General features: G+C 41.2%; 1 protein-coding gene across 1 annotated transcript in view; it reads left to right on the forward strand.

Annotated features, from left to right (window-relative positions):
- LVRN (laeverin) overlaps positions 1-12312 on the forward strand; it is a 73187-nt gene that overhangs the window by 42112 nt on the left and 18763 nt on the right. The window contains exons 7-14 of the mRNA XM_047092833.1: positions 611-754; positions 1523-1588; positions 1692-1757; positions 1983-2155; positions 4259-4335; positions 4701-4840; positions 8062-8117; positions 11407-11560. Coding sequence (XP_046948789.1) covers positions 611-754; positions 1523-1588; positions 1692-1757; positions 1983-2155; positions 4259-4335; positions 4701-4840; positions 8062-8117; positions 11407-11560 — 876 coding nt within the window. The remainder of the gene's footprint in view (positions 1-610; positions 755-1522; positions 1589-1691; positions 1758-1982; positions 2156-4258; positions 4336-4700; positions 4841-8061; positions 8118-11406; positions 11561-12312) is intronic.

Raw genomic sequence — 12312 nt, forward strand, 5'->3', positions numbered from 1 at the left:
TTTTTTTTTTTTTTGCAGAGTTCTGTTATTCTCATTAAAATATAATAAGTTGTCTCATAATGCATGATCTGTAAGCTGTACTCTCCAGTCTGTGGATTTATTTCCAATTACAAATTCTGACCTCATCATTGGATTTGTAAATCTGGCCTGGTTTTGGTTTGCAAATGTTCATATAAGAGAGGTTGATCCATTTTAAGGGGTTACTAATAAAATAACCAATAAAATTCTAGAGGATTAAAACCACCTAAAGATGCTATTCTCTGGTAGGTCCTGTCTGTATGGCCAGGGATCTGCTTTGGGGGAATGTAGATAAGCTCTCTTGGAAAACACATCAACTTTGTAATGGGTTTGGTGTTTGTTTGTTTGTTTGTTTGTTTTCATTGAAATAAAAAGGGCTATTAAAGGGGAAGGAAAGTAGCTTAGAATTTTGTTATTCAAGGATTCCTAACTTATTTGGCATACGACAGCTCATAGAGCACATCGGAATGATTTTTGTCCCCTCTTCTGTGTCAGTTTTTGAAAGTATTTTTTGTAAGCATTTTGAAAGCATTTAGATTTTGTGTTTCTGTGAAACCTGAGAAGTTAATGCTGCTCACTCTTTTCCTTTTAGAATGAGGTCTTTTTTTCTAACATTTTACATCATGTCCTCAGTGAAGATCACGCCCTGGTGTCTAGAGCTGTGTCCTTGAAGGTGGAAAATTTCACAGAAACCAGTGAAATAAATGAACTCTTTGACTTATTTACTTACAACAAGGTAAAATTAGTTATATATTTTCTTTTGTTTTGCACTCCTGCATGAAGGTGCATAAAGTGGATTCTAAGAATAATAGATTAATAGGATACTAGAAAACTTTTGATATAGATAACTGTGATTTTATTCAGTGGGTGCATTTCAGAAGAGGTGTATAAATCAATTCTCATCTAGCAAACATTAATCAAGCCTATTTTAGGTGCTCAGTACCATCCATCATTATAAAAACACTGAGACAACTTGCTGCTTTTAAGGAGAACCCTTCTGTTTGGTGGAAATTTATTCTTACCATGTAAATATCTCAGCTTAAAACATGTTGTGTATCCTGAATTCTTTTTTTAAAATTTTTTTAATGTTTATTTATTTTTGAGAGAGAGAGAGAGAGAGAGAGAATGAGCAGGGGAGGGGCAGAGAGAGAGGGAGACACAGAATCCGAAGCAGGCTCCAGGCTCCAAGCTGTCAGCACAGAGCCCGCCATGGGGCTCGAACTCACAAACCCTAGATCATGACCTGAACCGATGTCGGGTGCTTAACCAACTGAGCCACCCAGATGCCCCCTGAATTCCTTATATGTAGGACATTTGTTCACTTTTTACCTAGTAATTAGTGACAGTCTACTATTTTATCAGCAATTTGGGCATAACCCAAACATTCAACTCAAGTCCACAAAGCAATGAGGAGAAAAGCCCAGAATATTGCTCATCAGAATGGAATGTGTTGGTATTTGTATGTTGAATTTGTTCAAATGATGGACTGTTTCTTATGTCTTAGGGAGCATCTTTGGCCCGAATGCTTTCTAGCTTTCTGAATGAGAATGTATTTATCAGTGCACTCAAGGTGAGTTTGCAAAATTGTTGTTACTTGGCAGGAAGTAGACTTACATGGTTTAGGCATGTTATTTATTTTAACCTTGGCTTTTCCATTCTTCTATTTTTTACAGTCATATTTGAAGACATTTTCTTACTCAAATGCTGAGCAAGATGATTTATGGAGGCATTTTCAAATGGTAATTGTCCTACTTCCTGACTTGTGTTGAATGAATGAATGAATGAATGAATGAATACGCTAAGGATTCATTCACATATAGAGTTCAATAGAGTTCTGAATTTGGCCCCGAAGATCACCCACTGGGAATCACTGCATAGATGAGGAACAGAATAGCCAGGTAGTTTCTTTTAGGCAGAAGATTTTGATGGTAAATATCTGCTCTTGTGATGATTTTCTAAAACAGGTCATAGACGACCAGAGTAAAATTCTCTTGCCAGCGCCAGTAAAAAGCATAATGGACCGTTGGACACACCAGAGTGGTTTTCCAGTCATCACCTTAAATGTATCTACTGGTGCCATGAAACAGGAACCATTTTATCTTGGAAAGGTTCAAAATCAGACTCTCCTAACCCACAAGTAGGTACATTTGCTTCTCTGTACTCACCTTCCTTGGGGGTAGAGCTCTCTGATCAAATGGAAAGCAGCCTGCGGGTGAGGAAGCATATAATTCCAGCTGGGTACACACTCTTCTGCAGAGAGGCTCTGGGATGGCAACTTCATGGTCCATGCAGGGTGTTGTTCCTTGGGTGCTGGGTTGAGGCAGAGCCCCTGATGTCCTGAGCAAGGCCAGAGACCTGCACTGAAGGGTTCAAGGCAGTGCCCCTCCCCTGGCATTTAGGATGACACCAGCAGCCAGTGCTTTGGGGGTTATGCATTTTATTTGTCCTTCAGACAGAAGGAATGCATTTACTCAGGATTCTGGGTGAGAGACAAGAAAGTAGAACCATGCATGGCCTCATGTTAGTTGAGAGAAAAGGGGATCCTGCAGCACAGCTGTCTCCTTTTCCCTAGAAACAGAATCGAATGGTCACTGCATCCTTGAGAAATCATTCTGTGCATGTCCGCACGTACACGTACGTGTGTATTTATCGCCATGCCTATAATATTAGAATGAGGGCCTTTAGATTCCCTGACACCTGGGTTTAAATATCAACTTCCCCGAAATTCAAACCTTAGGTAAGTCTAATTTTAAAAATCTCTTGAGTTTCGGTTGCCTTAGCTCTAAAGTAAATGTGACAGTGTATATCCCAGGGGACTGTTGTTAAAATGAAATGAAAAAATGAGTATAAGGCAGCCTAGAGCCCATCTCTTCCCCTATTTCCCTTCCCTTCCCTCTCTTAACTTGTTAGAGAATGTTCCAGGGTGTTTGATAAAGTTCTGATATTCACTTCTCACTGTGGTGAGTTAGGGGTACACACGAGGGAGTAATTTTCAAACAGCATCACTGTGGTTGGTATGCAGGCCATCGTCTTCTTCCTCTAAAACCCCAGGAGAAAGAAAGAGGAGAACTGAAGTTCCCTCACCACGCTGCTATTCTGTGACTTGCTTTTTTTTTTAAGCTTTTATTTTAATTCCACTTCGTTAACGTCCCGTGTTGTATTAGTTGCGAACCTACAATACAGTGATTTCAACACTCCCATCCATCACCCTGTGCTCATCAAGGCTCCGTGACTTTTGAGAAGATGTGTGCCTTAGCGATTAGATCAACACACCCTCGTTCAAAGTCTTTTGAGAAACCAGGCTTGTGAGCGTTTGAGCCAGATGGCAAGTCTTGCCCAAACTCCGAGGAGTGTGACTCTTCAGATGACTAATGTCCTCCTCGTGGTCATCAGCTTCCTCCAGGTCACGTCTACCAACGTGGGAAGAATGTCGGCATTCAGTAAATATGAATAATCTGGCTGATCCGTGCTGAACACTTTTCAGATGGGGAGAAAGCTTGAGGCAGAAAAGCATTTTGAAATGTTTGTCAAGCTTTTTCTTCTGAAATTACTCTTGGCCTCTCTTGGCACGGATGGATTTGGGTCTGTCTACAGCATTTGGACAACCCCCCCCAGTGAGGCCAAGTAGCTGTAATTTAATATAAACAGGCCTTGAGAGTTTCAGATACAAAAAAAAAAAGAAAGTTTCGGATACAATATAATCTTAGTAGCTGCTTTAAGTTGTAAGAAAAAGTAAAGAAATAAAAGAGTAAACAGATGGTCAAAGCAAAACTGGCTTATAAAAACAACATTGAATGGGGTCGCCTGGGTAGCCTCGTCGTTTAAGCGTCCAGCTTCGGCTCAGGTCATGATCTCACAGTTCAGGGGTTCCAACCCCGAGTCGGGCTCTGTGCTGACAGCTGGGAGCCTGGAGCCTGCTTGGGATTCTATGTCTCCTCTCTCTGCCCCTCCCCTGCTCGTGTGCTCGCGCTGTCTCTCTCTCTCTCTCTCTCTCTCTCTCTCTCTCTCTCTCTCTCTCTCTCTCTCAGAAATAAATGAGCATTGAAACAAAAAATAAATAAATTAATTAAATTAAATAAAAACCACATTGAATACTCCTAAGAGCAAACCCTTGCAGACCCAGAGAAAATGACCAAAGAATTCGGGTTCTCTCTGTTATTTTATCATCTCATTTAATATTGGCTCAGAGTTTATATCTTATCTGTGAGAATAAACTGAATTTTTTTTTTTTCCAAATAAGCGACACATGGATTGTACCTATTCTCTGGATAAAAAATGGAATCACACAGTCTCTAGTTTGGCTAGATAAAAGCAGCAGTAAGTAACACATTTTTAAAATATTTTCACATACATGCATGAATATATATTACCTACACACACATATATCAAGGAAGGGAATAAAATTTTGAAGCATATAGCTTTTGAAAAGCTGTCTTGCTTTAAAGTAAAATGTTATATCATTCTGGTTGAACACAGAGCCATAAAGAAAAGTTTTAAATCAAAGCCATTACTTCTGAAAAATATATATATGGTAAGATCAGTATATATTTTAGAATTCCTTTCTCTCTTTTTTGTTGGATTTACTGGGTTTACTATTTAGGATTAAGAGGATATAGTATGAACAATTACTGGAATATTTTTTTACATGGACCATTTCATACTTTTCCCATATTCCTTTGTAGAAATATTCCCTGAAATGCAAGTTTCAGATTCTGATCACGACTGGGTGATTCTAAATTTGAATATGACTGGATATTACAGAGTTAACTATGATAAAGTAGGTTGGAAAAAGCTAAAACAACAGCTTGAAAAAGATCCTAAGGTAAGATTATTTTATGCCTGTTATTAAATAACATTAATATTGCACTCTGGAGTCTTTTTTTTTTTTTTTTAAAGTTATCTATTTTGAGAGAGAGAAAGCATGGGAAGGGCAGAGAGACAGGGAGAGAGAGAGAATCTCTCTGCAGTGACAGTACAGAGCCTGACCTGGGACTCAAACTCACAAACCATGAGATTGTGACCTGAGCTGAAATCAAGAGTCAGAGGCTTAACCGACTGAGCCCCTCGGACGCCCCTAGAGTTAAGCATTCATAAACCTGTCTGGTGGGAGGAACTCTACCCTTGCTGCCACCTCTCACACCATGCCATACAGGACTTTTTCTCCCTCATTCTTAGAAAGGGGAGGTTTGGGTTGAACGTAGTATTTTTGAACATTAATATCATTTTTCTACAACAATTTTACGTTTCTAGGTGAAAATCAGAATACGTTTTCCTATTAACTATTAGTTTTGTGATCTTAGACAAGTTACTTAAATGCTCCGTTTCCATATCTTCACTTTAAAATAGGAATAACAGGGGCACCTGGCTGGCTCCATCGGGAGAGCATGTAACTCTTGATCTCAGGGTTGTGAGTTCAAGCCATACACTAGGTGTAGAGACTCCTTAAAAAAAATATTGAAAAAAATAAAATGGGAACAATATATTTCTGTTATTTATCACAAGGATTAGAGACAACGTGGGTAAACATACGTTTAAAAATTTTAAGCCCTTAATGGGTACTCAGTATATGCTAGAAAGTGTTAATTCTTAAAAAATTATATTCCTGGGGTGCCTGGATGGCCCAGCCGGTTAAGCATCTGACTCTTGGTTTCAACTCAGGTCATGATCTCATGGTTCGTGAGATCCATGGGCTCTGCGCTGACAGCACGGAGCCTGCTTGGGATTCTCTCTCTCTTTCTCTCTCTCTCTGCCCCTCCCCTGCTTACTCTCTCTCTCTCTCAAAACAAATAAACTTAAAAAAATGTGTGTGTTTGTGTGTGTGTGTGTGTGTGTGTGTGTGTATATATATTATATATATATATATATATAATATATATATATATTACATATATATATATATTCCTGCTCTCCCTCAGGGAAGTTAATTCACAAAATATCAATGGAATCTAACACCACTTTATCACAAAAAAGAAGTCATTATGGAATATATAAATATTAAAATGTTGGCTAGGTCTAATCAGTCAGATTTTAATTAGTTCCATGAAACCAAATCTCCATTGGTGCAGATGGATGCTGCCGTAGGGGTCTACGGAGTTGGCTCTGCTGTGAAACCATGGGCGGTTCGTTGAGATGGCCTTGTTCAAGCTAGAGTGTTGACTGGAAGATATCTTTGGTGTCTCTGTCTTCGAAAGCTCTCTGAGACACAGAGCAGAAGACAAAGTACAGTATACTGGTGGGGGTTCTGCATCAGGTAGACTGTGTTCATCGCTCACCAGATGTGCAACCTTGGGCTTCTTATCTGGCGAGTCATGCCTCAGTTTTCCCATCTGTATTATGACATTTGAATAGACCAACCTTAAAGGGTTGGGAAGATCAGATAAGGTGATACATGCATTATGTTTAACAGAGGCCAGACACAAGCCAGGCCTTCAGAACAGAGGCCAGACACAAGCCAGGCCTTCAGAACATGTAAGTTTTAAAAATTATTATAGGGCTTTTGAATAAGACTACACAATCCACTCATAAGAAAATTTTACTTTTTTTAAATTTGTTTTAACATTTATTTATTTTTGAGAGAGAGAAAGAATGATTGCGAGCGGGGTGGACGAGCAGAGAGAGAGGGAGACACAGAATCCGAAGCAGGCTCCAGGTTCCGAGCTGTCAGCACAGAGCTGGATGTTGGGCTCGAACTCACAACCACGAGATCATGATCTGAGCCGAAGTTGGAGGCTTAACCGACTGAGCCACCCAGGCGCCCCATAAAATTTTATTTTTAAATCGTTTTCAAGGGTGCCTAGCTAGCTCCATGGGCTATGTGTCTGACTCTTGATTTCAGCTCAGGTCATGATCTCTCAGGCGTGGGATCGAGCCCCATGTCGGGTTCCACGATGGGTGTGGAACCTGCTTAAGATTCTCATTCTCTCTCCCCCTCTCTCTCTCGCTCTCTCCCTCCCTCTGCCCTTCCCCTACTCATTCTCTCTCTCCCTCCCTCCGCCCCTCCCCCACTAACTCTCTCTCCCCCCCACTCCTCCTCCACTCATTCCCCCCGCCCCAAAAAAAATCTTCCAGAGTAGCTACATCCTTATTGATTTCTAAGGCCACTGTAAGCTACAGAGACAAGGTCATCCCAGTCTAGCAATGATTTCTTGAAACCATTGTAGGCTTACTTTTTGAAAAACTGAGGTCAGTTATTTCTACTCTGTAATTGGGGAGCAAATGAAACAGCATGTCTGCCATTAATATTAATTTAGAAGACCTAAGTGTTGTTACTGCCAGAAAAGAAATGAGAGTGCTACCAGGGAAAGATTGAAGTCTGGCTTGCTAAGAAGTTCAAAGAGATGTTGTAAAGATTGATTTTTCTGGGACCAAACTTGTGAAAATGTGCGAGGTGTGGAAGGAATTCTATAGGAGGCTTTGGGCCCCCTCAGGCCACTCAAGCTGTGACAGAGTCCTGTGGCCGGGCAATGCCACGGAGCTCAAACAGAAGCCTAAGCAGTTAGGTTGGCAGTCGACCCCTGCCTTTTCTGTGATTCAAAGGGCTCTGTTGGTGGATTGGGTCAAATTAGGAAAATCTTGAGAAGACAGAATCCTGCTTACCAGATACTGTATTCGATACTGTATTATCAACATGATGCTAAATAATATTTGCATAAGGCTTCCTGTGCCTAAAAGCTTCCTGACAACAACTTGGACATTATAATACAATTTAATGTACACTTTCTGTTTTGGAGAGCCTTTTAAACATGGCCTCCTGTTTAATTTTCTAACATGCCGTTTTTCGGGGAGTATTTTGGCAAAACGCTCGACCAGCTGAAAGCCTGATGATTGATGTCCAGAGGGATCATTTAGCAAAACCAGATGCATAATAAATAAATCATGGGGACTATCCTTAGTAATTAGCATTTCTCGGCACACGAGCCAATTCACGTGAAAGTGCTTTGTAAGCAGCGCTGATTCTGAAATGCTGTTACTATTTTGGAAATTATTTTGGTACTAAAAACATGTTCTCATCTCTTTCTGCACATATTTGGGTCTCATTTGCAGGCCATCCCTGTTATTCATAGACTGCAGATGATCGATGATGCCTTTGCCTTGTCGAAGTGAGTATATTCTCTTCACTCATGGTTTTGTTTTGTTTTGTTTTGTTAACATTTATTGTTGAGAGATGGAGAGAGAGACAGAGCACAAGCAGGGGAGGGGCAGAGAGAGAGGGAGACACAGAACCCGAAGCAGGCTCCAGGCTCTGAGCTGTCAGCACAGAGCCCGACACAGGGCTCGGACTCGTGAACCACGGGATCATGACCTGAGCTGAAGTCGGACGCTTAACCCACTGAGCCACTCAGGCGCCCCTCTTCACTCATGGTTTTAAAAGTGTACCTTGAGAACTTTATAAAAATAAACAAATAACCAGATCAGTATGAAATGAAATTGGTTCTTCACTGTATACAGGGCCCAGCTTATTAGGATTAGGATCAAATTCCATGGATACAGTGGAATTTTATAACATAAAAGTTGCTGGGGTATGCAACAGCATGGATGTACTTTGAGGCCATCGTGCTAAATGAAATAAGCCAGTCACAGAAAGGCAAGCAGCTTGTGATTCCATTTATAGGAGCTACTTAAAGTAGTTAGAAGCACAGAGACAGAAAAGGGGAGGGTAGTTTCCCCGGGGGCCACGGGGAGGAAGAATGAAGAGTTGGTGTTTAATGGGGAAGGAGTTTCATTTCTACAAGATGAAGTGCAATTTGACATTAAAAAAAAATTTTTTTTAGTGTTTATTTGAGAGAGAGAGTGAGAGAGAAAGAAAGAGAGTGAGGGAGGGGCAGAGAGAAAGGAAGACACAGCATCTGAAGCAGGCTCCAGGCTATGAGCTGTTGGCACAGACCTGGACATGGGGCTCGAACTCACAAGCCATGAGATCATGACCTGAGCCGAAGTTGGATGCCTAACTGACTGGACTACCCAGGCGCCTGTAATTCAACATTTTAAAATGAACCCCTTAAAGGAGAAATTTTAGAAGGATGCAGTAGAGAAGATGTAAATTGAAAAGGTCACAGAATTTAAATATTTATCATAAATATTTATAGGATTATCACAAAAAGTGTAAGAATCATTATTTTTTAAATTTCCAGTAAGAATAAAATCTCAGGTAAAAATACAAGTGATTCAGGCTTAGCACTTGTAAAGGCCATTAAATATTAAAATGGATAAATGTAGGAAGAGCGTAGATGCATTGGTATTTTTCTGTGATACTGTAAATTAAGGAAATAGCTAACATACCCCCCCCAAAAAAGAATTGCCTGAAATAAATACACAATCAACTGAGATTTTGAAATGAGTTTTGTTACCCTAGGCTGATGGCCATAGGTATAATTTTAATGAGATATGGCCTATATTTTAGTATCCTACAGAATTACATTTTATCTTTATCGCACTTATTCAATATAAGATGTGCTAAGTATTTCAACAGGTAGATTAATATGTGCTCAGAATTTAAATTTTCAGACAATAAAATTAAGGAGTATACATGATAAGTTATCCAGTGTGTTCTCTCTTTCTTTGGCCTGTCCTATTTCTTAAAGGGATACCTATTTATTTTGTCCTTCACGCCTTTACCACTTTCCCCTCTGACCTATGGCACATGCCCTTGCCCGCTGCCTCGCTGACACCTCTCTCTGGGACATCCGTGACTTTGAGACTTTTGACCACATCCTCTGGGAAACTTCTCTTTTGTCTTCCCGAGACTGGGATATGCAAACCCGGTTCTCCTCCTATATCTCACGTTTCTCCTGCTGCCGTGAGCATCCTTAAGACCAATCACAGTTATGGGACACCTGGGTGGCTCAGTCGGTTAAGCATCCGACTCTTGATTTTTGCTCAGGTCATGATCTCAGGTTTGTGAGTTTGAGCCCCGCATCAGGCTCTGTGCTGACAGCACGAAACCTGCTTGGGATTCTCTCTCCTTCTCTCTCTGCCCCTCCCCTGCTCTCCCTCTCTTCTCTCCCTCTCTCTCTTTCTCTCTCAATCAATAAACTTAAAAAACGAAAAAGACCAATCATGGTTCTTTTCTCTCACCTTTCTCTTCTGGTTTCCATGATCGTTTTTATTCTGTGCACGTCCAGTGCCCAGCAGATACAAGGTGATCAGGAAAGCCTTGTGAAAGGATCACGACTCCGCCTGTCCCCTCCTGTCTTCTGTTTATCCTGTGATCATTTACACTCAGGATTTCGGCCGCTGCACTTTATTTCTCTCTCTGAGTTGCTCCTGTTATCAATTTCTCTCTGTCTGTCGAAGTACCACTCTACTTCCCATGGCCCAAACTTGAAGAATCAGAGATATCCCGGACTCCTCTCTCTCTCTCTCTCTCTCCATCTGCCATCTAGCCACCCTGTCTTATCTGTTTGTTCCTGAGGATGTCTTCTGGATTCTCCCCTGACTTACCAGCTCCTCTGCTTCCATGCTAAGCCAAGTACACGTCTTCCTTCACTTAGCCGGTTACGTGAGCCTTAGCCTTCATTCAGTTCCTGTCAATACCATTCTGTCTCCTTCGGCACCGTAGCAATAAAGTGTGTCGGCAACAACTTCCTGATGTTACCCCAATTGTTGAAACACCTTCTCGCCACACGTAAACTCTTGGTCCTGACATTCGAGGTTCCCCGCAGCTTTCATCCACCTGGTCTACTGGCCCTCCCCCTCTTGACTCCCCACAAAAGAAATTCTGTGCCTCAGTTGTGTGGTCTGCCCATCACACCAATTCCTGCTTTATCTTCTTTTTCATATGCTACCTTCCTCTTTCTCTCCAACCATTTCCATCCTATCCATCCTTCATTGCCCGTCTGAAGTTCCTCCCCCAGGAAGCCTTCCCTGACTTTTCCATCACATGCCTGTGTTTTCCTCCTCTGCTACTTGATTCTGAGACTCATTAACAGCTTCTTCTGCAAAAGTCTCAGCTAGCTCTTGACTGAAATAGTAAGTTCCCCACTGGTAGACAGTTGTGTCCTACATACCAGTTTGTGTTCCCACAAGTAGCTGGCAGAGCATTAGAGAATGACTTCTAATTAATACTTGCTGAATGAAAATTATACTCTCGTAAGAACGCATACTAAATGCACAAGTATTCTTTTGCCCGATGAGCCGTCCAACATTTGGCCTGGATTTTCCCATAGCCTCCTAGAATTTGGGCACTTGAATGTACCGAATTGCAGTGGAGGGCCTGTCGGCATGGGTTGGCTTCCATTTATCAGTGAGATGGACCCTCGACCCTCTAACTTCTTCATTTCACGTACCTTGTTGAAATCAGGCATCGAAGCATGGAACAAATATGGAAAGTGTGCACATCATTTAGCAAGTGGAGGTTTTTTTGAGCGTGTATCTTTTTGAACCAAACAGAAACAATTATGTTGAGATTGAAACAGCCCTTGATTTAACCAAGTACCTTGCCGAAGAAGATGAAATCATAGTATGGTATGCAGTCTTGGTGAACCTGGTTACCAAGGATCTTGTTTTTGATGTGAACAACTATGATATGTACCCATTATTAAAGGTAATCTCCTTCTTTGTTATGGGGTTTGGACAAAAATCCTCTCTTCCTCTTTCTGTATCTAGACAGCATCTGTGAAACACATCTTTCCAGAAGTAATAGTCTATTCGTTCCATATATACATTGGTTTTCTTAGGGACGGCTGGTTATTCTTAGAAGAAAACACTTTAGTCATAGACCTGATCTAGGAGTTGAGTGTGAGAGAACTTTGGAAAGGCCTTTAATTCTTGGTGAAGTAAAAGGTGCCCTAAGAACCCAGGAGTGGATGGATATGGTATGCCTTTTCTCTTATAACAACTATTTTCCCAAAAGATTGTTAGTCAAACAGAAAGGCTTTTTCTTTAATGTTTATTTTTGAGAGAGAGAGAGCACATGCATGTGAGTGGGGAGGGGCAGAGACAGAGGGGGACAGAGGATCCAAAGTAGGCCCCCCACTGACAGCAGAGAGCCCAATGCAGGGCTCAAACTCGCGAACCAAACTCACGAACCATGAGGTCATGGCCTAAGCCAAGGTCAGAAGCTCCACCGACTGAGCCATCCATGTGCCCCTAAACAGAAAGACTTTAAAAACCCCATACTCATAATTGAAATACTCTGATTTACAGGACTAGCACTTAACCAGAGAGGTATGTTCCAGAAAAAAAAAAAAAAGTGCAGGTTTTGAAGCTGCTTTTGATGTTGGCAAGCGAGAGAGGGAAATTGGAATTAATGAGGCAATGACACACCATCATAACTGAAACAATATAAAAGGAGGA

Source organism: Lynx rufus, unplaced genomic scaffold (genome assembly GCF_022079265.1).
Source record: "Lynx rufus isolate CCGP_SWC_20201006 ecotype Redwood Valley unplaced genomic scaffold, mLynRuf1.p SCAF_1, whole genome shotgun sequence".
Taxonomy (NCBI): Eukaryota; Metazoa; Chordata; class Mammalia; order Carnivora; family Felidae; genus Lynx; species Lynx rufus.